Below are 26,158 nucleotides of genomic sequence, written 5' to 3' on the forward strand. Positions count from 1 at the left end.
TTCCTGATTGCACCTAAGGGTGCCCTGCACAGTGCAAGAGGTATAAAAACGTGCAGCTACATCTCCAGGCAGTTTTCATTTCCAGTGTTTGACTACGATCTAGCATTCATTTACTTTAAAGTACCTTTCTCCCATTCTGCCAGCTTCAAAATCCCAAGACCATTTTCAGTACGGCACACAACTTTGTAGAAGAGAAATTGCATTTTGAACAACAAGTGACAACAAGATTGTCATGGATTGAAAGAGAGACAAAACCAAGAGCACAAGAAAACATTTTTTTCACATCATAGCATAAAATTGTTAAAACGAGGGAGGCAGAATCGGAGGACTGGAACAAAAGGAGAAAAACAAAACTAACAATGTACAAGTACTCAGAAAAATGAAATGGGCTTTAACTGGTGCCTGAAATGCAAGAAAGTTGGCACTGGATAAATAGCCGTAAGGAGAGCCAATGTGGTATACCTGTTAGAGTGGCAGCTCAGGCCCAGGGAGACACGGGTTCAATTCCACAAACAGTCATAAGTGACCTTGGACGATTTAGCATCTCCCTATCTAATGTATCTAATACAGTTGTTGCAAGCAAAAAATGGAGAGGAAGAGGCCATCCCTGAGTTCTTTAGGAGAAGATTGGAAGAAAAATGGGTAGACAGGAAGCAAGGTACCACAACAGAGCAGACCCTTTCTCTAGTGGCCACTCCTATTACCACTGAAGTATGTGGAATAATGTGTCTGAAAATTATCTTGATTGGTGGGCCGGTTCATATGGAAACAGTCCGTCCTTTACAGAGGACAGGTGCTTTGGGGTAGGAGGCACTTTTCTGCTTAATATTCTGTTGTGTAGTTGTGAAAAGAAAAAAAAAAGAGGGAAATTGCCTTCCACATTGAAAGGAGCCAAAATCTGGTGTTCATTTTCATGCACTTCACTGATGGTACAGTTTTAATTCTCCTGTAGGTCATGGCATCAGCTGCATTATTCTGGGTTAAAAGCAGTGCTGTTAATTGCATTGCTTTGGAGTATAATAAATCAGTGTCCTTAATACTCATTTAATCATAGTAAGATAAGAAAGAAAAGGGGTTTTTTTTGGCGGGGGGGGGGGGAGGAATAAGCCATTCCTTGAATACAAATATGGATTTAGTTTTGCTTCTGAATCCTTCCCTTCAGCAAGATTTATTGATCCTAAAATTAGGAAAAGTACAAAACGGGGTGTTCCTTTTACGTTCCTAAGAGGAATTTGCCTTCTTATTAAAAATATGTTCCATTCTATGTCCTGCACTTGATGGCCGTGAGCGAGTAGTGGGCGATGCTGACATTGGATTGGGCCACCCAGCAACTTCTCAGACTAACTTAAGGGTGACGCTGGCTGTTCAGTGAGATTATGAAATGCGTGTTTGCTGCTGGTGTGCAGGGTGGCAGACAGGATTTCCAATGGAGAAGGGGCAGGCCAGCTCATTCATCGCCTTTTCAGTGCCTGCCACCCTTTGTGGAAATGTCCTTCTCATCTAATCACAGTTCCCCCAGCTTGGGGAGATCTTGTATTGCATCAGGTAGGGGTGTCTTATTCTGGGCCAGACTTCATTGTGTGGGGCATGCTTAAATGCAAGAATCCCAGATAGCCATCTCCTTCAGATTCTGAAGTTCACACTACTTTTGGACATGTGCACAGTTGAGAGAGCAGTTTTCAGGGCATCCGATGAACCACGCTGCTTACATAGTCACTGGGCTAAGCAAGATTTCAGGGATGGGAGGCATTCCAGCTGCTCTGAACTTCCAGGGGAAGAAGGGGATATATGGAACAGAACTATGAAAATGACTTTGAAGCCCTCCAGCTGGCATGGAAATTGCTCTGTTATTTCTCAATCCAGATCCCAGGGGATAATGGATGCCATATGTAAACCACCAGAATTGGAAGAAGAAGAGTTTGAATTTATACCTCACCTTTCTCTCCTGTAAGGAGACTCAAAGGGGCTTACAATCTCCTTTCCTCCCCCCCCCAAACATTCTGTGAGGTGGGTGGGGCTGAGAGAGCTCAGAAGAACTGTGACTAACCCAAGGTCACCCAGCTGGCATGTGTTGGAGTGCACAAGCCAATCTGGCTCACCAGATAAGCCTCCTTAGCTCAAGTGGCAGAGCGGGGACTCAAACCCCGTTCTCCAGATTAAAGTGCACCTGCTCTTAACCACTACACCACCCTGGTGGTGAATGCATTGCAGTTCTTTGTGGAGAGGATGTGTAGAAATTTGGGAGTTTTTTTTATCCACCTTCCTAGCTGTCCATTGAAATGCTGATCTTGGCTTCCCGGTGGCCTGGTGCCATCTCCTATTGTTGCTGGCCTTGTCAGTCGAGCCTTAAATTTATTCATGAAACATGCCGAGAAGCTCAGGTGGTGGCAGCTAAATCCATTTAGCAGTCGGAAGCAGAGGAAAGCCATTTGAATGTTCTTGTATGACCACTGCCTTACTTAGTGGACCCAGAGGATATTAATTACTCTGTTTGCTCGCAGATGAAAAATCTGGAACGTATCAGGACAAATGCACTGAGAGCGAATCTTAAGTCAACAGTAATTAACATGGAGTAGGAAAAAAAACACAGGCCACCCAAATGAAGGCTGAAAGCCAGTCTTTTTCCATTACAGCTGCTTGTAGTCGAGAATGAATGTAGAATGGGCTGGGAAATGTGTGAGATGCAAAGTGATTTTTACTGCTAATATACCTTCTATTTGTCTGTCCAATTTATTAAATAGGACTTATAATCATTTAATATGTAAGGAACTTGATTCTTGGAATCTTTGCTTCTGGCAGTCTCTTTCTACCTTTTCTTCCCCCCGCTGCAAATATAAAATTACTGTCCCTGATCCTGCAGTGTGTTTGTTAGAAGATGCATTTGGGTGGGTGGCTTTGTTCTTTTCTTCCCTTTTCTGTGTGTGTGTGTGTGTGTTTTGTTTTGTTGTGTCAAAACGCTGTAGCAATATTTTACAGTGCTTTTTTCAAACATATAATAATCGGGAAAGCATCCGCCGATGAGTGACAGCCAGGGAGATGAATCGGCAGGCTCTGCTTGACAAATGCTAGCATAGTGGGTATATTTATACCTCAGCCATTAAGAGAGACAAATGGGAAGCCGAAAGGCTGTCTGCCCTGCAATTTGGCAGTCGTGAGATTCCGAGAAAGTGGCTGAGCCAGTGGGAGAGGGGTCAGTTTTGAAAATGTCACAAGCAGAAGCAATTTGGGAGAGCTCATCCTGTTGTTTGCTGTTTTAAATTGTGTTACCTCCCCCCTCATCTATTAGCAAGATAAAGCCCGTGATAATTCTTTGTTTCTAGGATATGCTGATGACTGGAGTTTAGAAGATGCGCTCACTGACCAGCCGACAAAGCGACGTAAGTCTTTCTTGTTCCTGGAAGAGAAAATTGGTCATAGATGGAGTGATCAGCTTGAATCCCGTCTTGGTGTTTTTATGGACAGAGGCTAGCTCAGCAGCCGCAAACAGCTCAAATCAATATAGCTCTGTCATGGCAAAGGCACGCAAGCAATATATTCCTGGTTCAGACTCAGTCTAAGGGCTGTTTCACACATGCAAAAGAATGGAGTCTTTAAGAGGGACATACTTCAGCACTTCACATGCCACAGGGTAGATTCCAGCTCCCTCCCTCCCTCCCTCCCTCCCTCCCTCCCTCCCTCCCTTCCTTCCTTCCTTCCTTCCTTCCTTCCTTCCTTCCTTCCTTCCTTCCTTCCTTCCTTCCTTCCTTCCTTCCTTCCTTCCTTCCTTCCTTCCTTCCTTCCTTCCTTCCTTCCTTCCTTCCTTCCTTCCTTCCTTCCTTCCTTCCTTCCTTCCTTCCTTCCTTCCTTCCTTCCTTCGACCTTTTTACAACAATACTGCATTAGGAAGCATCCCCATAATATCATCCTTTATTTGTTCTACTTCCGTGTTCTGCTTCTCTGCATTACTGCAATTATTCCCAAGGGTGTTTTTGATACAGTGTTTCTCAAACAATCTCAGTCAAAGCATCTGTGAATGCTGTGTGGATAGGAAGATCTTGCCCACCTTGGAGCATCTTTCTTGCCTCAACCTTAAGGCTGCCATTCCACCCAAACACAACAGAGGGCCTTTTCAGACTTAACCCCCTCCCCCCAAAGGAATTGATAGATTACTGCAGTGATAGTCTGTTGCCCTATCTACTAGTTCCCACCTTTCATTTAAAAGAAAAGTAAGGCTGCATGTTTCCTTTTATACCTTGCAACCGAACGGGCCAGTTTCTTTTCTTGTTTTAAAGAAAACTGAGACAAGTAGACTGTGACAGTACATGCTATAACACTGCAGCAATCTAACCTCTCTTCTTTTAAAAGTTTTCTTATTGGGATGGGGGAATGGTGCCCATGGAAGAAGGCTGATTCAAGAAAGTGTGGTCAAAACTGCTATGTGGATGCTCTGTTGCCTCTGTAAGAGCTACACAGAGAATCATCTGCATGGAAACAGGGTTTGCCTAAGTATCTGTTTAATGATGTTTCCAATATCAGCCTACATGATGCTGCTAGGTAATTTCTAACACAATATGTAGGACTTTCAAGGCTCTTGGCAGCCCAAGGAGAAGAAACTTGTTCTCTTCTTTTTTAGATGAAAACTGAAATTGTCTGTATAGTCAGTTCTGTGCTCATTACCATATCCTGCTCTTTCCCTTGCAGGGGAACATTTCCCCTCCAGTCCAATATCTTATTACATAGTTTAAAATTCAATAAATTGTTCTGTTTCCTTAAGTGCACTTACAATGCCTGTTCTTACCTTTCTGGGTTTTCTTTCTTATCCCAGCTACCCACAAGCCCAAAAAGCTTTCTTCTAGTGGAACAGGTGAGCTGTTTGCAATCTATTCTTTATCAATGCAGTAAAATGGGAATTTGGAATTTTTACTATGTGTGTGATAGTAGAGAGTGGCAACTTAAGAGCGATCATGGTCCAGAGTCAGCAGTTTTCAATTAGGTCAAAACAACCCAGGCTCCCCAGGGCTGTGGAAGGTAACGGAAGGGAGGTAGGAGGGAAGAGGATTCCACATCCCGCCCAGGAGACATGGCAGGGTCAAACCAGAACTGGTCATTCTGCCATCTTTATGACAACCCTTCCCCTCCCTCCAGAGAGTGAGAATATTTATGGTGGAACTCAGATACCAACTGGGGGCCGAAACATCAGGGGCATCAGCCCACTCCTTCTTCCCTGCAGGGAAGTGGTTCCAAGCGACCAAATATTGTAGGCGGCCGTGATACAAGTGAGAGTCCAAAATGCGAGTAACTTCATGGTGCTCCTGGTGATCAACAAGAAAGGGAGGAAGGGCTTCCACTTTCAGGTGCCACAGGTAGGCAGAAGGTGCCCTTTTCAGGAGGCTGGAATGAAACACAGGGTGCACACTTCTGTAAGTCTTAGGCAAATTCACCTCATTTATGACATGCATGAGCTCTGCCCACTGTAATTGTTTCGCGGTCAGCCATTGGGGGGACTGCAAAGTTTTTTAGTTCGTATGATCACTCCACTCTTCAAATGGGCAAAGAGTTCCCTCCAGCCTATAGCGCCATGCAGTCAATGCCAGTGTAATGGCCCCGGCTTCCTTTTCCCACACAGCCCAATTCCGTTCACAGAAAGCACAGCCTGTGCAAATTGGGAAATAAAATTGTTTCAGGTTCCTTGATGGGGCATGCATCAGATCCTTGAGGGATTGGACTGTGTTGCAGAGGTCGTGATTCATGGAAACTGGTCCAGGCTGGCATCAATGGGTCTTGTAGGGGTAGGATTCACTGAAGCTCCATCTCCTCCATCCGCTGGGACTGAGAAGGGCAACAGTTTGCAGGTGTCCTAACGAGCAGATTAGACTTTGCCTGGGAAATGAAACTGAAACAGCAGAAGACAGAAGGGAAGAGGATTCCACATCCTTCCCGGGAGACTTGGCAGGATCAAACTAGAACTGGGCAGATCGTGACAGGTAGATTAACAAATGTATCTGTGCTGAGGGGCATAGCATTGCAAATCACAAGCCAAGCAGGGGGTATCTGAAAGCTCAGAGAGAAATCAGCACACATTACAAAAGACAACAACAACAAATTGTTGCTAACACAGTTGTGCTTCTACTCCATGTTTTATGCTGGCTGAACAGGTGATTTTGACTTGTCTGACTACTTTGATGACCCACTGGAGACAACCACAAAGCCAGCAAAGGTGACCACTGGCCCTTATCCGAAGAAACCAGGTAACGATTCCACTCTCTACTGTGTTTGGTAACTGTTGGAGCTGCATTTACCAAGGTTTAAAGCTGCCCCTTGAGAAGCTCAATAGAACCAAGAGCTGCTGCTACATTTCCATTTCTGTAACATTCTCTCCCCCCGCCCCCCGAGTGCTTTCTCTTTTGCTTTATTTCCTGTTCCTAAGCTCTCTTGGCCCTTGTGGGTAGGTAAAAGGACCAGAAGCTTCCTACTCTGTTTTTTATACTTCAGACGGTGTAAGTGTTCCAGGTTGTCCCCTTTATTGTACAAGGGCAGAAAGAGATGCTTTCACATGTCTTTTATATTGTACAAAGGCCAAATGTGGGCAGGGGCAACAGACATTGTTAGTTTTCAGGCCCATAAGGCTTTGTTTGCTTAGCTACTTTTGTGTGATGCTCCCTGTTTCAGAACCATTACCAGTAAAGTGGTGGCAGCCAAGTACTTAGGTTACTTGACTGCATACTTAAACTCCATGGGTGGGGGGGTGCACACCCATGGTAACGTCTTGCTAGAAGCTGACTCACTTGTTGTATGGACATTGCTTGGCGACTTGCTCACAGCTGAACATGGCAGTTTCCTCCATGCAATGTTTGCAAGAGATCTCATGTAATATGGATGCTCCATTGTTGGTACTCAGTCACGCAAGCCGTCACTTCACGTTGCACTCTTTAATGGATGCACATGTCTTATGTGAATTGACGCCCGATCTCTTGAAAAATTGATTTGGTGCCGGGGGTGGGGGTGTCCCGTAATCCTCAGAAGTGACGTTATTATAACGAAATAACCTTTATAGTCTTCTCCTTTGTGCATACTGGCTTTCGGGTTAAAGGGTTATTTTTCTTTGCGCTATCTTATATCAGATGATAGCCGCTGGAATGTACAGTACACCACTACCACCAGGCATCCAAAAACGACCAAGACACCACCCAAAAAACACCCAAGTGAGTGCTAACCTTGCGGGTCGTAGGCGTCAAAAGCTTAAAGCAGGGGGGTGGGGGCAGGGGGAGAAAAGTAGTTACATTTCTTCTCAAAGGACCCCATTTAGATACTGTTTGAAGACTTATATTCTAGAACCAATGCAGATCCACACTCTGTGTTTTTAAGGTTTTGTCTGAGAACTTAGACAACATCTAAGGTATAAAGTTGTGTCCCATCAAAAGAGCAGACAGTAGAGGTGCTGTTATTCGTCCTGCTTTCTCTTAAGCAGTAACATGATAGTGCTGATGGGCCACAAGTGTGGGTATTGCCTTACACCCCTTTTCTCAGTTGCCCTCACAGAACCCTAAAACTGAAGCTGTATAATTGCTTCTATTCTAAGGGCATCCAAAATTTGTGCACTTAGTGTGCAGATTCATTTTCAGCTTTTGGAAATGGAGATAAATAGAATCCCTTAGAGATCCAGATGCTAAATTTCAAAGGATAAAGACATCACAATGTTCCATTTTCAGACTTTCCAAGAATACATTTCTACCAGATTTCAGCTTTCTATTGTGGATGCAGCCTAACAATTCTGACATTTCTTTCAGTGGTGTGCCCCAAATAACTTGATGCTGATAGGATTTAGGAAACTCTACAGAGTAACATGGGGGAGGATTCTCATGTTGTGCTGCATGCACCCTCACGAAGGGTTGCAAGCTGAGCTTCTTCCAAACAATTTAATTACTTTATGCACAAAAGAAAATGGGAGGCCAGTTAAACACATTTCCTCGCTCCCTTTTTTTGTCAGTCATATGATTTCACAGTATTTGATCTGTTACGAAGGACACCTTTTGTGCAAAGTGGCATTTAGACTGACCACAGTTAGGCGAGGACCTGGCTGAATGAATCAGAAATGCCTTCTGGCATATTGTAGGAAAACACAAACCCTTCTAGATTATCTCCTAGCACATGGCATCTTTTTAAAGTTATGGAACATTGACAGTATCAGTTCTGCAATGATGTTAAATATCTGCCAAGCGATAAAGTCCCACCTATAATCATTGTGCTGTTTTATAGCCAAAGATCCCATGGATTTTGACTTAAGTGATGCCTTGAAGGACTCAGATGATGGTCAAGGTGGTGGGGCACCAATTGTGAATCCTGGTGGAGGTACGTTGATTAATTGACCTCAGATTTCTGGTTTGGTTTTATGTTTTTAAAAAGTCATTCATCCTTTTTAAAGCAGCGGTTTGGGGTCTGCCATCTTAGGTTGCTCAGGTTATAGATACAGTTAGAAAGTTCTCCTGCATTGGACTGTTTTTATTGTGAGTTCTACTATGTGTTCTACTGTTTTTGCTCTTGTCACTTTGAGGTGCTTTCTACTTGCCCCAAGAGATCGAGCATCCGTTTCCTGCCTCTTCCTTTGAGTTTTCCATGTCATGGGGCTGTAGGTGGAGACAGTTCTGGGGAAGAACCAAATAACTCTGCTTATTTCCAGCCCAGTCTCTGTATAGCTGAATGAAGCAGCCTCTTGCCTCCAGGCGAAACAGAAGAACAAGGCTCCTCTTAGGCTCATTGTGCCCATGTGCTCACCAGCTGGGACTATACTGTGAGGCCTACATTTTATGTTTTTAAGGCAAATGTAGAAGTAGTGGAGAAGGAAGCCATTTTTTTCGTTTAGATTTGTCTGAAGTCTTGGGGCAGATGACAGAGAGCAACAATCAGTAAAAAAAAAAAGAGAGAAAGGGTACAGGCTTCATGTAATCCACTGGAACTTCACCACCCCTCCTGAATTTACATCCCCCCTCCCACAGTTAAGGGGGAAAGATGTGGAAAGATACATCCCCCCTCCCCGGGTCAGGCTCAGTGGGCTTATACCTTTTTTCGAAGGCCTTATACCTTTTCTGAAAGCCATTCAGTGGTACCAGAAATCTAGTGTGAGGCAATTTGCCAAATGCATGCTTTCAGTTTCCAGAGAGGTAGCTGTATAAAAGCAAAATTGAGTCTTTTCATACTTCCAGGACCGATGGATCAGTCATGGCAAAGCCCTGACCTGGGTGATCCTGGGGCTAGTCAGATCTCCTCAGGTCTTGGAAGCCAAGCAGGGTCAGCTGTGGTTAGTACTTCAGTGAAAGACCATCAAAAAAGTGCAGGGTTGCTGTGCAGAAGCAGGCAGTGGCTCTGTTGTCTCTTGCCTCGAAATCCTTATGGGATCTCCATAAGTCAGCTGCAACGTTATGGCCCTTCAGCTTTTGTGGACTAGAATTCATTCCAGTAAATATCTGAAGTGTATTCTTGTTGGCAAATACACATTTGGCACAGAAAGAAAAAAAACAACAGTGGTTCAGCGTGCAGTGAAATGCTGTCTGTGCAAAGCCTAAATGCAGTGCTAGATTTTGATAAAGCGAGGCCCTAGGCTATTCCACTTTGAAGACCCCTCTTAATCCCCCACCCTCACGACTACAGAAAGATGGGGTCCACAAAATGGGGTCCACTTCAGGGAAGTCCTGGAAAGACACAATCGATACAGAAATCAATGCTAGTGCCGGGTTATTGGCTTTAGGCAGTATTATTTTGCGATGGAGTGCACGGAAAATTACTGTAGGGGTGTTTAGAGCCTCAGTGCATTGTGGCAGCATGTATAAGAAAAGCCTATGACAGTGTCAAGAATATTATACACTTTGGCCTTCTAGATTTTGAGGCCCTAGGCTCCAGCCTGTCAAGTCTATGGGTAAATCCAGCACTGCCTAAATGGGTATAAAGTGAACACAATGACCACTCAAAGCAGCAGTAATAACACAATCTTGTTAGTCTTGCTAAGCTAATTTAACCCTTGTAGCATGAAAGGAACCCATAACTGTGATTGAGCCCTAATTGCTTAGTGTTAGGCTTCCTAATGAATTCTAATTTAGGAATTTCTCATGGGAGAACTTCCCTTTCAAGTTGTTTTGTTGAAGAATGGTGAGTTTCAGGTCAGCAGAGAGGTGAACTGTGAAGCCGAAGTAGCCATCATCTGCTTTTTGAATGTTGCTATTTTGAATGTTGCCATGGATTCTTTGGTTTAAATGTTGGCTTTTGGTACCCTGTCCCGCAAAGTATGTTGTACTCTCTATACAGTCTCTCCCCCACTTCCCCAGCATCCTGGTAATTATTTTACTACACTCATTTTTTTTAATGATAGTTGAAAAGGCATTTGTTTTGACCCAGGCCTAGCGATAATGCTAAGAAAAGCAGAATATTTGTTTGAATAGTCCCAACAACTTGCCCTGTTTGATTGCTCATAAGTTTGCCTGTCTTTTGTGGTATTGCAAAAACCTAAATCAACCACTGCTATTTTCTGTGATCAGTTAATGAATAAAGAATCCTGTTCCAGGCTCCAAAGGTAGAGGTGGAAGAGGTGGAAAACCTGGTAAGGAGTCTTGGATTGGCTCCCAGTTGCTACTGCCTTTTTAAAATTTGATTATAAATTCCTGTCTTTTCTTTGCCTTCCACTTTTTCTGTGCCTCCAAAAGCATCTTATTACTTATCCGTACAATGCACTGGGGAACTTTAGATGCTGAATACCTCTACTAATTTCCCCTATTAATCAGGATCTCCTCCCTTTCTTTCTTTGATTGTTCCCACTTTATCACTGACTCAGTATCAGATCTTGTGTCAACTGCCAGAATAACCCAATCATGTTATTTGTAAAAAAAGACTCCTGAGCATGGAGATATTCAGAGAAAGCAGCTATTGTGAATTCAAAAGCAGATCTCTATTACAGCTACTGAGAGGTTTAGAGCCAGATACTGTCCCTCACCGTTTTAGCGAAAAGATGTCAGGGGAACCACTTTCTTCAGCCTTCTCTATTTTGGCCCTACATTAAATTCCAGCAGTTCTTCCCAGGTTTTTACCAGGCACCTCAGAAAGCTGCTACCAAATCAGTACAGACAATATTAGCCTGGCTGGGCTGTTGGACTGACTCAGTTCCTGATATCTTCCATCCCCTCAGGGACATTAAAAGCCTGGCTTGCTTTGCAAGGTAAGCAGGGTAAGCTAGAGGAACTGAGCTCAGAAATGGTCTGGAGGGTACCATGAGAGTGCTTTTACTACCAAAGCTAAATAGGTGTGTCCTTAAAGTTGTTGCCTGGGCAACATTTAAATATCTGGGCTGCCTCAGAGGACCTGAAAAAGTGCTCATAGGAGATGCCCTTGTTCAAAAAATAAGGGTCTGTGCCTAGTAAACCCAGTTTTGCCTCTTTTAAAAGAAAATTGTGTGCTAGAAGTATTTTCTTGCAGGATGGAGGCAGCACTAAAGGAGCAAATGGGTTGTGAGCTCCTCCCTCAGGGCTTTTCTTTGTGGCTGGTCTGATCTGCAGAGCCCCTGCCAAATGTTCTGAGGCACCAAAGAACAATGGAAACCTGCAGAAATTCTTCTTTTCTTTTCCCCTTCCCACCTATTTCTCCTTTGCTGGATCCCTTCTCCAGCCTGCTTTCCTGCTATTCAGTGTTACTTGGGAGGTGGGGGCAGCTGCTTGCCTACTTTCTCCCTCTCCACAGTATTCTGTGGGTGACTCATACAGGAAGTGCTTGGTGTCCTGATTCACAGATAAACAAAACAAATTGCTTTGTCTTCCCCGCATGTCACCAATGCTAGATCAAATGATTGTTTTCCCTGGCTGTTCATAGCTAAAGCATGGAGTGTGTGCATCTTCCATCCTTGCCTACCTGTCCATGGGAAACTCTCTCTTGCAATGTTAACATAAATAGATGGGTCAGCATCCATTGGTTGCAGTTCCAGTACAAAAACCTGGTACCATTTTCCATCCTGTGCACTTAATTCTATTTGCTGGTCTAGCAAATAGTCTTAAGGCATGCCAAATTGCAGCTGTCACTGAAAACTACTCATCAAGGCTCCCGGGACCTGAAGCACTCAAAGTAGAAACAGACCTCCGAGCTCTCTGTTTTCAGCACTGTGCTCCCAAAATAATCCCACCTTGATCTTGCCTGCCATGAAGACAATCAGGAAAGTGGCACGCATTGACTGCAGGCCAGCATACAGTTAGAGGTCCTTAAACCCATTGCTTAGGGAGGACATTTTGGATTGTGGTCCTTGGGCATTTGTGGGCCATTTTAAAAACTAGCAAAAAGTAATATATTAGAAGTGCAGGGGTTTTGTTGTTGTTGTTAATTGCAGCCTACTATTCATATGGGAAGGGAGGCAGCATGGTGCAGCCCAGTCTTGTCAGGTCTTGGAAGCTAAACTGAACTGGAAGGGAGATCCTGGAAAACTCTGTCGAGGAAGGCAATTGCAGACCACTTTTACCTCTGATTTGCCTTGAAAGCCCCTTGCTGGGGTTGCCGTTGCTTGGCTGCAACTTGATTGCACTTTACACACATCCACACTACTCATGTGTTCCCCTGCCACTGTTAGCTGCTTGTATACAGCAGGGATGAAGAAACACAACATTAAATGCAACAACACAGGCTGACTCATTGATTAAAAGCGCAGGGGAACGTGTTGTGGGGCTGCTGATTTTTGAGACCAGCCTTGTGCTTCTTGTAACAGTTCTTTCCATCCACACAAAGTATTGGTCTCTCCTCCCCCCCACCCATTGTTATCTAACTAGCACCAATCCTGCTAAAACACATTTTCTCGCTGGATGCTTTACTAGAAAACACTATTCTTTTGCTAACCAATCAAGCACAAATGTATTGCGACACGCGATTTGTGGACTAATGCAAGCCATTTCATTTATTACAATTTTCCAGGTATTTCTGATGAAGACTTGGCTGGAATTCTGGATGATGGAAAGTACCAGCCAGACAAGAAGAAAGGTATGGGCTGTCCTTTAGCTAAAATGCATCCAGGATATTCAGTTACCTCATCTTGAACGTATCAGCTGTATTCAGGTGACACCAGGAAACTAAACAAGCCAATTCATTCTCGGCCTCTGGCAATCTTGTCACTTCCGCCTTCTTTTTGCATGCAGAACTGAGACTGGAGATGTCCAGGTTTTGTTATGATATCTGAACTGGGCATTTTTAACCATGACTTGGTTTCTTGCACACAGACTTGGATGGTAAACAGGTTTAAACTCTGGTTTAGAATCCCAGTTTGTAGGCAAGAAGCCGAACCACATTTGATTAAAATGCCCAGTTCAGACTTCACAACCAATTTCAGTTAGTTCTTAAGTCTAACTTGAAGACCTGGAAGTCTCCACTCTTGGCATGCACGAGGAGGAAGATCAGGGAGGAAGCTTGTGAGTCTGAGGCCCCTTCTGCACATGCAGAATAATGCACTTTCAATCCACCTTCACAATTGCTTGAAAGTGGATTTTGCTATTCCGCACAGCTACAAAGTGCATTGAAAGTGGATTGAAAGTGCATTATTCTGCATGTGCAGAAGGGGCCTGATAATAAACAAGGCTTATCCTCCTGACATTATTCATGATGTCCGAATGTTACCATTGATTCAGAGCAAGTCTTATTGATCACATTGGATCTTATCTCTTTATAAGCCACATTAGTACTGTTAACTCAAGCTCAGTGAAAGTGCTCAAATAGGCAGAGGCCTAGAGATATACAGGAGCAAACCTGAAAACACTTCCCTGGGAGTAATCCATATATGGGACTTATTTCTGAGTAAAGCTGGTTAGGATTGTGCAAACAATCTTTCGAATACTGTTCTTGGGTGGAGGGGAGCTGCTGTCTTTCCTGTGCTAAATCTAGTCTGTAAAATTATATTTTACTACTTAATAGAAGATATGAGCTTTCCTGTTCAGAAGGAAAGCCTATTTTGAAGGCTGTGCTTTGTGAAGATGTGTCAACTTTTTAAATTAAGTTTCATTGTGACAACTTTCTTTTGTGGGCTAGTTGAAGCTAGCTATCCCGTGAGTGTTTGCTTCAGTGGCAGATTGAGTTGTCTTGATGAGTTCATGGTTTGGCTGTTCAAGGCCATAGTTAACGCAAATATGAATGAATTTCTTGGGGCCATTTTGATAGGCTTGTAAAATTTGTTGTGGCGGGATGACAATGTCCCCCCACTCTCCTTTACCTTGGATCTCTTTGGGCAATGACTCCAGGTAGTCCAAAGTCACACACGGTAAGTGTAGCTACCTTTTAGGAATGCCTGGGAAATATGGCTGTCTTGAGAATGGAGCTGCTGAAGTTTTGGACTGGGTTGGACTGCTTGGAACATTTCATACATGTTTTAGAACTGGATCAGCTGTCTCCAGGCCCAATTTAAATTGCTGGCTAAAACTCTAAGTGGTCAGACCAAGGATCTTCCACAGAAGTAGGTGTAGAACGGGCTGCGATCTGCAAGGGCCGCAGTTCAAACCTTGCATTTGCCACAACTCATTATGATCTTAGATAAGCCATTCTCTCTCAGCCCTCCAATCTACAGTATAAAAGCAATAATATGAGCCTAATTTACAGACCTAATAATACTGGCCTAATTAAGATTACAGAGATGATATACGAGAACTTTCAAGAACCCATGTGAATGCAAATATTATGTTGTTAAGACCTGCTCTTTGTGCCAGGTGGGACCTACTTTGTGGAAGTGCCAAAACTGTATTGTTGCTATGGAAGTTAGTCATTCCCTCCTGCTTTTTAGGGGCATGCCAAGGTGGTTCTTCATTGGACTGTTTTTAGGGTCTCCTGGATGTTTAATAGCCAGAGGAAGTCTCTATAGGTTGTTTCCTGCTTTTTACCAAAATTTCTAGCTTTTTTTTGATGAGATTTTGATTTATATGTTGGCTTTTCATTCATCTTTGTTAGCTGCCTTAGAAATTTGCATCAAAGGACAGGATATAAATACTTGAAGAAGTTCAATAAACTGGTAATATAGGATGACAAAACATTTAAAGGCTCTTTTCTTGCATGCATTTCAAGGGGGTTTATTTCAGAGCATCTTGGGTTGTGTATATCACCATAGGATTGCCAGCTCTAGCTGGACCCTGGCAGGTGAATTCAGGGAGTGGAGAAAAGTGAATTGGCATAGCCTCACAACAGTTTTTTCCTTCCTTCCAAGAGATTCCCTTGGCCTCAGTAACAACAGCAGCTTTCTTGGTGATGGACTACATCCTGTAGAACAGTTTGCCTGGAGGGGGGCGCAAGGCACTTTCTCTAGTTGGGTTCTGCAGAGTGTGCCATCTGATTCAGACCTGTCTTATAAACTGGAGATTTTTTGTTATCTGCTACTGTGGCCTTTCTGGTCTGTATAGTTGTACTATTTTGAACTGGGCTGAAGTTCTATGAATTTGTTTTGTCTTCTAAAAAAGATATATATTATTGTAGAGTTTTATGGAATGTTGGAAGCTGCTTCAAGCACAATTGGAAGCAGCAAATTAAAACAGGAGTCTTGTGGCACTTTAAAGACAAACAACACATACTCCAGCAGATGCTTTTCCTTCATAAATTTTGTTAGGTTCCACCTGCTGTAATTTGCTGCTACCAGATAAAATGACAACCCATCTGGAGTTAAAAGTGGGGCAACAGTTTCCTTAATTAATTAATTTAATTAATAATGTTGTTTGAAGCACAGGGATAGATGGGGCCATCTGCTGTTGGCTAGGAGGGGATCAGGCAAGAAAAGCATCAGAGAGGAACAGAGGCTGATTCCTGCATGACAGTTTTGCTCTCTGGTCAGTTTCACCCTCAGCTTGCACCCAAACTTTTGTGCACAGCTGAAGGGGATTCTCCCTGCTGCCATTTGCTAAAGATTTCCCTAGGATCTTTGCTCTGCAGGCTCCAATCCTGGACACCCTTTCAGCCCCCAGAATACACAGTTGTACTCAGCTGGCCCTGCTGATGCTGGCAATATGTAGTTTTCTGTTTTTAATTTTTTTATGAGTTGTCTCTGTAGCTACGCTGATACAAATATGAGAATTTTAGCCACTTGGAAGATCCAGCAACCCCCCATTGAGAAACATTGGGTTGACCTGTCCTCCACAGACTACTAAGTAATTAAAAAATAAATAAATAGGAAAACTATATTGCCAGAATTAGCAGGACCAGCTGGGTATAACTATATACTTTTTGGGCTGAAAAGGCATCCAGGTTGGAGCCTGCAGAGCAAACATCCTGGGGAAACCTTCAGCAAATGGCGGCAGGGAGAATTCCTTCAGGGATGTCAGGCATGAGCTGAGGGTGAAACTGACTGGAGAGCAAAATGGGCGGGAAAAATAAGATGCTTCCCGAGCTCTGCATTCCACACAGTCAGGCAGGAGATGTCTTGCAGGAGGCTTGGGGGGAAAAGGTGTACTATGAAGTGTTCTCCAAAAAAGACGCCTTGAGCTAAAATAAGGCATCCTGAGGATGTCTTGGGAAAGCTGTGTAGAGTACCTTCCCAGGGCACCATTTTTAGCGTCCCCAGGACGTCTTATTTAGGCTGTGTGGAACAAGCCGTTCTAGTGAAGAGTACATCATTCTCATATTTGTAGGACAGCAGTCTGAGCAAAGAGTGTATATGCGAATGTTATGTACAAATGATATGAAGGGGTGTGTGTGTGTGTGTGTGAGAGAGAGAGACTAGGGAGAGTGAAAAAGAACTGGACAGGCATGGGTCTCCATACTCTCTTGCGTTGTTTTCTTTTTCACATGATTTTGTCCCTTTCTGAGAATTATGCCGAGTTTACTTAGAGGTCGACGCCCTTGAAGTGAATATATTTGCTTTGCAGTAGAGGAACAGCCGACCAACAAAATTTTCTGTGCTTTTACTGTTGGGCCCCCTTGTGGTTCCTTTGATGCCCTGAATTGAAACAATGAACGGACTTTTCAGAAACGAAGGGAGTGCAGTCAAATCCCAGACGATAAAGCTTTGTAAGAACATAACCTGCTTCCACAATCATAAAAGTGGTTACTCGGTTTCCCAAAAGATTTGCGGAGGTCAGAGATCTTGTACGTACGACATTTGTTTCTGCATCTTAAGTTCCTAACAGATGGAACAATAGATAAAATAATTGAGTACTTGGAATGAAGAGGATTCCCTTCGGGGTTCCTTCATCTCATGTTTCCCCTTTCTATTTTTGATTGTGAATTTTGCTCAGCTGGTTATAGGTTTGAAAACTGCATCTGGCCTATAAAACAGCTGTTGTTTGATCCTGAGACGCAGGAAAAGCTCACTCTCGTATTCTCCGGGGCTGTACTTCAGGCAGCGGTCTAGGAGATAGGAATGTATTTTGCCATAAATGGCTGGGCTGTAGCTCAGTGGCGATGCCTTGGAGCTGCAAGAGCTTCACAGATGTGGTGTGGTGCTAAGGCACAAGAACACATTGACTGCCTAAATCCAAAGAGGGTTAGGACGTTGAAGAATGTACTCTCTGTTATAAAGCTACAATTTCTTTTCTTTTTTTTTGATTGGTTGGAATCAATGCCTGATGTGCGTTTGAGGAACCTGGTTTACTTCGAATACACCTGTGTAATTTATGATGCGTCAGATCAGATTGACTGGGAAGCAGACCGCATACTCATTTGCAGGCTGAGTGTGTAAAATCAATCAGGATTCGGAGACTGGCTAGAGCTTTCTTTGGAGTGAGACAACCACACTTGCTCCGCAGTTTCATGGGAGAAGCATACTGCTGCCCTCCCATGACTTTTTGTTTCAATTCTGAGGAACATTTCGAAAATAGCCTCTTTTGGAATAAGTCGAAATGCTTTTTTTTTTTGAAAGGCTGTGTTGATAAAATGGAGGTGTGAAGAGCACTGGCATAAGCCGCTATGGGGCCCCGCAAGGAAGACAAGAGAGAGAAGAAGAAGAAGAGTTTTGGATTTATATCCCCCCTTTCTCTCCTGCAGGAGACTCAAAGGGGCTTACAATTTTTTCCCCTTCCCCCCTCACAACAAACACCCTGTGACTTGGCTGGCCAAAAGGCCGTAATAATAAATATCAAAACACCCTGTGAGGTAGGCGGGGCTGAGAGAGCTCCGAGAAGCTGTGACTAGCCCCAGGTCACCCAGCTGGCATGTGTGGGAGAGCACAGGCTAATCTGAATTCCCCAGATAAGCCTCCACAGCTCAGGCGGCAGATCTGGGAATCAAACCCGGTTCCTCCAGATTAGATACAGAAGCTCTTAATCTCCTACGCCACTGCTGCTCCCTACGCCACAGTATATAAATACCTCAGTTAATGAATTCTGAAAAAAAAAGGTTATCTTGGTTCGAAATTCAAAAAGCTTCGTGGCTTGTAAAATCATCTGCAGCGTGAAATGATGGCAATGCCTGTGTGACATTTTCAGGAACATGTTTACTGTTTAATTGTGGCTGATCCACAACTAACGTGGCATACTCTTGTGACCAACGGTGATGATAAAACATTGAAGAGATCAGTGTTTTCAGTGTTAATTTTGTATCCGATGCTGTTGATAGTCCTACTCCCACCTGTGTATGCCAGGGAAGCTGGCGGGGCTCCCAGTCACTGCCACTGGACTCGCCTGAGCTTCCTCTCGCCCCCACTAATGGTTGAAATCAAGCCCAGTGTGGTTTGTGGCTTCTGCTTCTGGCACACCAAGACTTCCTTGTGCCCCTGATGATTGCAAGATAAGTCCAGTGTGGCTTCTGGCCTCTGTGGCAGGGCCCATCGAGCCTTCCTCCCACCCTCCCCGCCCACATGGTTCCTGGCTGTTGCTGCCTCCCATCCACCCCCATGACTGCAAGTGAACCCAGCAAAGCTCCCCGATGGACCTGTTGAGGCGTTCTGTTCCCCCCAGTGGCTGCCAGTGAGGCTAACATGACTGCCAGCCCGCACTGCCAGGCCCGTCAAGCCTTCCCCTGGTCTGGCACCTTCATGGCTCAGCTTCTGGCTGCTGCTGTTAGGTCTGCTAAGGCTTCACTTCTCCCATCATTTTCTTTCTTATCATCACCAATTAACAGAGGAGATCGGCTGTGTTCTCTGTGCTGGTGCAGACAATGGTACTTTGTTTTGAGGGGGATTAAACTCCCCAGTGTATTTTAATGGCTTTCAGGTTTTTGCAGAACTATCTGTTTTCTTTCGGTGTGGCTGAAGAATAAGATTTAGATATTCACAGATTAGCCCACACTTGGCTATTATAATATACAAGTGGGAACTTGTGATACTTGCTGGGGATCCTTCACCTCTCTACCCCCCCGAACACCCCAAACCCATTACTGGTTGCTGCAGCACCCGGTCCCCACCCTCCGTTGCCACTCATGGGTCCACTGAGGCTTTCTAACCTACCCAGCCTTCCTTCTTTACCTCCTGGCCACCCCCTAATGTCAGCAGCAGCAAGCTCAGCATAGCACATGGCCTTCACAGCTGTGGCTTCCTCCATCCTCACTGCTGCTGCCGGGCCTGTTGTGGCTCAAAGTCTCTGGCTGCCATGCTCACTGCACCTTCCACACCATCAGTGCTGTGCCCGGATCTAGTTTGACTCGTAACTTTTGTTACAAGCCCCAGTTCTGCTTCTTCTTCCTCCTATTGTTGTAGTTGCTGCTGGCACTTGGTACAGTCTGCTGCTGGACCCAAGGTGGCTTCCCCTCCACTGGCCTGCTGCTCCTGCTACTGGGCCCCAACGCAGCTTACAGCCTTTGCTGCTGGGCTTCCTGTAGCTTCCACCCTGCCCACACCACAGTCAGGCCCAGTGCAGCTCATAGCCTCTGCTGCCAGGTCTTGTGCAGCTTCCTCTTTCCCCCTACATTGCAGCAGCAGCTGCTGCTGCCACACCCAGTGCATCTTGCACCCTCTGCTGCCTCTCCTGCCTTGACTTCCTCTTCCTCCAATATGCACCTGAGAGTCTGGCATGGCTTGCTGCAGTTGTTGCTAGACCTGCCGTCAGGGGCGGAGCGAGGGGAAACTGTGCCCAGGGCACGCGTGCGCCACGCCCAAGCCTGCCACGCCACACCCCGGAATGCCCACACCACACCACGTCATGCCCTTGCCACACCCCCACAGGGGCTACACTACTGCCTGCAGTAGATCCTTGCCACCATCACCCCTTCCAAGAAGGAAGTCAGTAGTTGTGTGATCTGCATTTTTAATTTTGCAATGCATTTTTTATTTTGGGTGAGGGATTTGAACCCCCAGTGTCTTATTTTAACGATTTCAGGTTATTCTGCAAACCTGGGGGATTCTCCAAAGTTTGCCAGAAAATCTGTTTAGCTTCACTGGGGCCCAATCACTTTATTTAGGTATCTGCAGATGAGGGTCACAGGTTGCTATGACATATCAAGATGATGGTATCCTGGTGGATTTTTATGTATTTTAAATGGGTAAAGTAAGCTTAGATTTGATACATGACTATTGCATATGCCGTCCCCAACTGCCCGTTCCCCAGAGTTTTTATCTATTGCTTTGCCTGTGCATCATGACTGAAATGGCCCCAAGAGACGAAAAAGCAGCATCTTTCAAAACTGCCTGGAGGAAGAAGCATCCCAAATTGGCCTTTGCGCAACAGAAGAGAAGAAGGGCTATCTTTCCCCAGCTGAAAGCCACAGCAGAGAAGGGCTCGGGAGAGAAAACACATCCCTCATCCTCTGTGTTACTGTATGAGCCTCTATTCCTTGCAGTGACTCATGCGTAGATAAGAGGATGCAGCTACCTGGCTCGTTTTGCTGAATCTCACTATCGAGAATGAGTGAATGTTCCAATCACACCTACTGGAGAGAGAGAACAGGCTTCCCTTTGTTCTGCTTAATGGAATGAGGTTTGCCAGAACAGTAAATCATTCAGAGATGCAGCAGGCAACCTCATCTCTGGTCATTACTTTAGCACCTTTCAAGTAATTATCTCACTGCTTTGCTAGTAGTGCTCTTGCTACACACAGCAGGGGAATGATTGGTGTAAGCAAAGATACAGCCCCAGGAGTGAATATCTGTTGTTCCTTAAGGGTCAGCGTGAACTTCAGCTGGTGTCTTTCTTTGCTTTTGATACATCAGACGATCTCCTATCGCCGACACCCAGCCTGCCACAAAAGAGCCTTTCTTTAACACCACCCCAGCATTTTTTTCCAAGGGGGAAGAGAAACTGCTGCTCATGCTGCGGAGTGCAGAAATGTGCAGACAAAGCCTCCACTCTCTGCAAACCCCACCCACTCCTTGACTGCGCAGAGCGCTAAATTTATAATCAATCTCATTTATTGCTCAGTGCAGTGCTAGTGAGGCAGCAGCTGGTTAATTAATACGAGGACTAGCATTGTGTCTGGTTGGATGTGGAGGAGTGCCTTTACAAACACCTGCCCTATGTGGAACTTCTTTCCCCAACATAAAAGGGGACCAGTAAAATTGTCCTGGGAGCTCTAGTTCCCTATAATTCTTGGATTTGGGCCCAGGGGTGAGGAAAGCACAGGGCAGCATCCTGTCCCCCAATTTGTCCTTGCATTTCCCTCCAAAGCATAAATCAACTTCTGACGGAATCATTTCCTGAAGACAAATTCAAGGCAAACAGGAGCTCAGCGTCAAATTCTCCGCATTTTACAGGAAAGGACTTTGAACCAGGGGCCTGGCAGGAATTTAGCATTCTGCTCACAGACCTGTGCAGTGTGAATGGTTTTTTCATGTTTGTGTTTCTTTGGAAATCATTCCAAACCCTCTCATGGAAGACAAACGTGTTAGAAATTGCCCCAAGAGGGCTGTGTTAGCCACCAATAGTACAGATATTTTAGTGTGGAGATTAGCACATCAGTGGAAAGACTCAGAATGCTTCCATACGTTGCTTGATTGGAACTCAGAGCTACAGTGTCCAGTCTTGAAGAAGTTGCCAATCAGACTGGAGAGTTTGGGGTTAGAGTATAGTACAGTAGTACCGTAGGTATAAGCAGTGTGCAAGAAAAGCTGAATTCTATGCAAATTATATAGTTTCTTACAAGGCTGTTAATGTGTGTGTAATGTACCGTGGCTTGCCAGGTGTGAGCAGGGCAAAGACACCATGCCCCATATACAACCCCTGGAACTCTTACTCAGCAACTTCCCTGGCATTTGAAAGTTCAGGTATTGTCAACACATGGTCAAGAATATCATTGCAGCTCTGAGGGCTAGAAACTTTAAAAAAGAATAACAACTGCACTTCTCAGAAAGTTGAATCCTATGCTCAGCCCCCAGAATCTGTGCCTTTTCTCATACTTCAGTGGTTTCTCAGCATACAAGCAGTCGTATATGAATAGGGAGCTTTGTAAACCAAGGTTGTGGAAATTTCTCTACAGTAAATCAGTGACTGGTTAAACTGTCATAACCCCACATCCTTGTTCTGAATTGTGTTTTAGCCCACCTTTTCTCCGCCCCCCCCCAAATTGCAAGACATAAGCCCTCCAGACTCCACACCCTCCCTTCCCCCACTCTGTAACATGAGAATAATGATTCTGGCCTACCATACAAGATGGTTGTGTTAAAATACATGTGCAATGCTTTTAACATGTGATGAAGTGCAATATAAATGCTAAGTGTTACCATTATTTTTAGGGGGCAGTGGTGGTGGCAGCAGTGACAGCAATTATAATGAAGGTAAGCAAGATATATGTTACTTGAATTTCACACTTAGCCTTTCCGTTGCCAGTAGCCAAGCTGCACTGAGCTTGCTTTCCTCTTGTGCTGTTTCTGGAGTAGTAGCCCAAACAACTGTATGCACCATGACTCCGGAAGAAGTCTTGTCCTCCTAACTAGGTGATCTGTGGACCATGAAGCATCTTTATCTTTTGCAAGAAATCCCTTCTATCCTATTTTCTATACAGTGTAAGGAGGAACTGAGGCCATAGCTCAGATAATTCTAAAGCAGACTGGATTTAGTCATAGCAGCATGTTAACAAGAGGAAAGAAAGAATGACCCCGTATTAAACCTTCTTCTTCCATGATGAAGTTCAGCAATAATATGCTTCTTTGCTTACTGTTGCAGGTGCCCTAATAGAGACAGGGACGATTGCTGGTATAGTCAGCGGCCTTGCTATGGCTTTGATTGGTGCCGTGAGCAGCTACATCTCATACCAGCAAAAGAAGTTCTGTTTCAGCATACAACGTAAGTATCTGGGATGCACAAGCTTAACACTAGCAGGCGAGTATCTGCAAGTGAAACAGCCCTTCCTTCCATCCTGTCGTCTTGCTCACAGAAGGCGTTTATTTATGTTGTGTATATTTCTATTCCCACCCTTCCTCTGAGGAGGCATACAAGGTTTGCCCTCATTGTATCCTCACAGCAACTGTGTGAGATAGGTTCGGCTGAAAGAATGTATCTAACACAAGGTCACCCAGCAACTTCATGGGATCTGACGGAGGATGTTATCCCAGGCTTGGAACACGAAGCGAGGGCATTCTCTGCGACGATGGTTCTCCAGCAGCCTCGTCTGCCAGAACTTGTGTGCTAAGAGTGCCAGGACGAGGCTGTACTGTAATTTAAGTTATGTTGCTCAATTTATTTCAGCTGTACGGAAGAGAAGAGGTAGGAGCGGAAGAGCAGTGGGAGACAGGGTGAGAGGTCTGGCACATGGTTTGTCTGCAATTGGGATTGGGATGAACAGAGACAAGTAACAGCTGGAATGTGGAAAGGATTGACATCTTAAGATCTCTCTAGTAAGAGAAAGCAGGGGCTGCTGCAATGTTAAGTAACAGCATCTGCTTTCCACGGGGCTGGAAAGGAGCATTCCAGATAATGGCTGTCAGAACTGGTAATGACTACAGGCACATGGAAGTTTCTTTACCTGTGGTTCCTTATTAAGAGGCTGTTTGTGATCAGCACTCGGTTGCAGTTCTATAAAAGGACATGACGTAGCATGCAGGGATAATACAGGGGTCATTGTGACATGGGCTGCTTAAAGCAGCATTGAATTTTTTACATTGTAATTCAAACGTCCACTCAATTTCAAATTGCGCCTCTTCGGCTTTCTATCACAGGCTAAGAAATTCTAACAGTTGCTTGGGGGAAAATGATTTTCAATTTGGCTTGCACAACTTCTGAACCACCAAATTTGAATGTGACCTGCTAGCCACCCGTGAGGGCCAGAAGCTGCTCAAGAAAATACCCCTTTCTGTCCCCTGCAAAAACTAGGGAGAGGAGTCATGAAACATCTGGCTGGCTATCATGTAGGACTGAAGGATGCACGTGGCTCTCTGTGGAGTATAGCAGTGTGCAGTTTTCATGGATTTTTATTAATAGTAAAAAGAGCGAATCTTAAAATCAGTCAAATCCTTTGGGCATCCCCGCCCCCCTCACCCCCTCTGAGGAAAGGCACTCTGCTCCGCCCGCCAAATTGCTATTTTCACAGGAGAGTCTAAAACAAACAGGTGTGAATGTGAGTAAATTAAGCCAGCAGGAAAAAAAAATCAAGAGGAATGTAATAAAACAGAACACTGCCAAAGCCTCCATGTTGTTTTCCTGCCCCAGAAGTGAAATTGTGGAGAATAAACATTTTTTTAAAAAAAAAACCTCTAGAAAAAGCTCTGATAAATTCAACACCAAGAGAAGCAAAATCCTAGGAAGACGGCAGGAAATTAAAGTTAATTATAAAGGAGGATTAATTTAAGCAATCAGACACGGCATGCTGGGATAATGTCAAGCCTTAGATGTATTGCAGTGCACAGCGGAGGCTGGCGAGGCATCAGCCGCCACCGAAGTGACTTTTTATTGAAGCACATAAAACTGTGTTTGGCGTTATCCTTGCAAAACACATGGCTGCCCAGAGGAGGCTGTGTTGTGCAGGAGCTATGGGGCTGGAGCTCAGAGAGAAGGGGGGGGCACTCTGCTGTGGCTTACGGCTGACTCATAAGGTACTTTGAGCTGCCTTTTTGTGACTGTAAGACCTCATGTAAGGAGCGATTGAGCGCATGAGTAGGCAACGTCAAACAATCAGATCCTCCCGATGGCACAGCCTCAGGGCAGTTCTTCCAAGAGGATGGCACAGGCAGGGCTGTTTTAAGCAGACAAGTCTATTGTGAGGCAATTAATGGCCACCTGTTACGGCCCCTCCCCCCCCCCCACTGACTAGGCCCTAGCATCGTCAGCGAAATTGCAGGGGCTGTTGGAGCTTACTTTGAGTTCTCATCATTTTGGGATTAGCCCTAGTACCCCATTTTTGTGGTGGTCCACACTACCCATTCTCAAAATCCCAAATGTGCCCACAGACCTTCTAAGGGCCATTAAAAACTGGTTTAGAATGGGGAAAATCTGTTTTCGGGGGGGGGGCACTTTGCACAAAACCCTCCCCTAAAGCAAGTCTGCCTCGTGTTGTTTTCCCCAAACTGCGTTGTTTTTTTTGAGAATCGCGCTATTCGCGAACCTTTGGAAAAATCCTGGGCTGCAGCCACTTGCAAGAGAATGGCCGGCCAGGAGGTGCTTTATTTGGCTGTGCTTTCCTTTTTCAAAATTTCACGGCTTACATCTGCGTAGCAACGCAGGTGCAAGTGATCGTATCGTGAGACCGGGAGACGTCAGCATGGCTGTGGGGGTTCATTTGTGCATGCCTGTGTAGCTACGCATCGGTGGGAGGTAAATAAAAAAAAAAACAGATTCAATTCCGTGCGAAGGCGCAACAGCAACCCACGTTGTATCCGTGGACTCCAATTGCTTCCTGCACGGATGCATGCAAACGCAAAAACAGGAAGGCAAGTTACTTTATCCTGACTGCAACCCCACTATGCATTTGCTGTGCAGAAAGCGCCTAAGAGAGCATTCAGAGTACAAAATGGAAAAAAACTAGCAACTAACAATTTACTACCATTGTGAAGAAATCTGTGAGAGATTCTAGCCAGTAATTTGGAAAGGTAAACTGCAGGCAGATACCAAAATAAGACCAGCTGTGCTAGTTTGCACCACGGGTCCATCTAGTCCAGCATCCTGTTTCTCACTAGCAGCTAACTGTGATTCCTGCTGCTTACATTGAAATGACATCTGGAATCCCTTCTTAAAGAGGAGTGTTTGGGTTTGTTTGCCTTTTTTTTTTTTTTTTGCTTTTCCAGATGATTTCTAAATTGCACAAGTGTCAAGCAGGTTTCCCTATTTTGGGCCCAAATCCATGTAGATGTGATGCTGAACAGCTTGATAATTCTGGTCTGAAATCCCCAGGTGAGCTCTCAATAA

The 26,158-nt window shown here is 44.7% G+C and overlaps 1 protein-coding gene across 5 annotated transcripts in view; it reads left to right on the forward strand.

Annotated features, from left to right (window-relative positions):
* The window catches only part of CD99L2 (CD99 molecule like 2), a 68,303-nt gene that overhangs the window by 31,213 nt on the left and 10,932 nt on the right, over positions 1-26,158 (forward strand). For 2 of the 5 annotated variants that reach the window (XM_048513946.1, XM_048513947.1), the window contains exons 2-10: positions 3,321-3,377; positions 4,805-4,843; positions 6,135-6,227; positions 7,101-7,181; positions 8,236-8,328; positions 10,532-10,567; positions 12,910-12,975; positions 22,555-22,596; positions 22,985-23,104. In XM_048513946.1, coding sequence (XP_048369903.1) covers positions 3,321-3,377; positions 4,805-4,843; positions 6,135-6,227; positions 7,101-7,181; positions 8,236-8,328; positions 10,532-10,567; positions 12,910-12,975; positions 22,555-22,596; positions 22,985-23,104 — 627 coding nt within the window. The remainder of the gene's footprint in view (positions 1-3,320; positions 3,378-4,804; positions 4,844-6,134; positions 6,228-7,100; positions 7,182-8,235; positions 8,329-10,531; positions 10,568-12,909; positions 12,976-22,554; positions 22,597-22,984; positions 23,105-26,158) is intronic. The other 3 variants (XM_048513950.1, XM_048513948.1, XM_048513951.1) reach the window with 3 other exon arrangements.

Source organism: Sphaerodactylus townsendi, linkage group LG13 (genome assembly GCF_021028975.2).
Source record: "Sphaerodactylus townsendi isolate TG3544 linkage group LG13, MPM_Stown_v2.3, whole genome shotgun sequence".
NCBI classification, from domain to species: domain Eukaryota; kingdom Metazoa; phylum Chordata; class Lepidosauria; order Squamata; family Sphaerodactylidae; genus Sphaerodactylus; species Sphaerodactylus townsendi.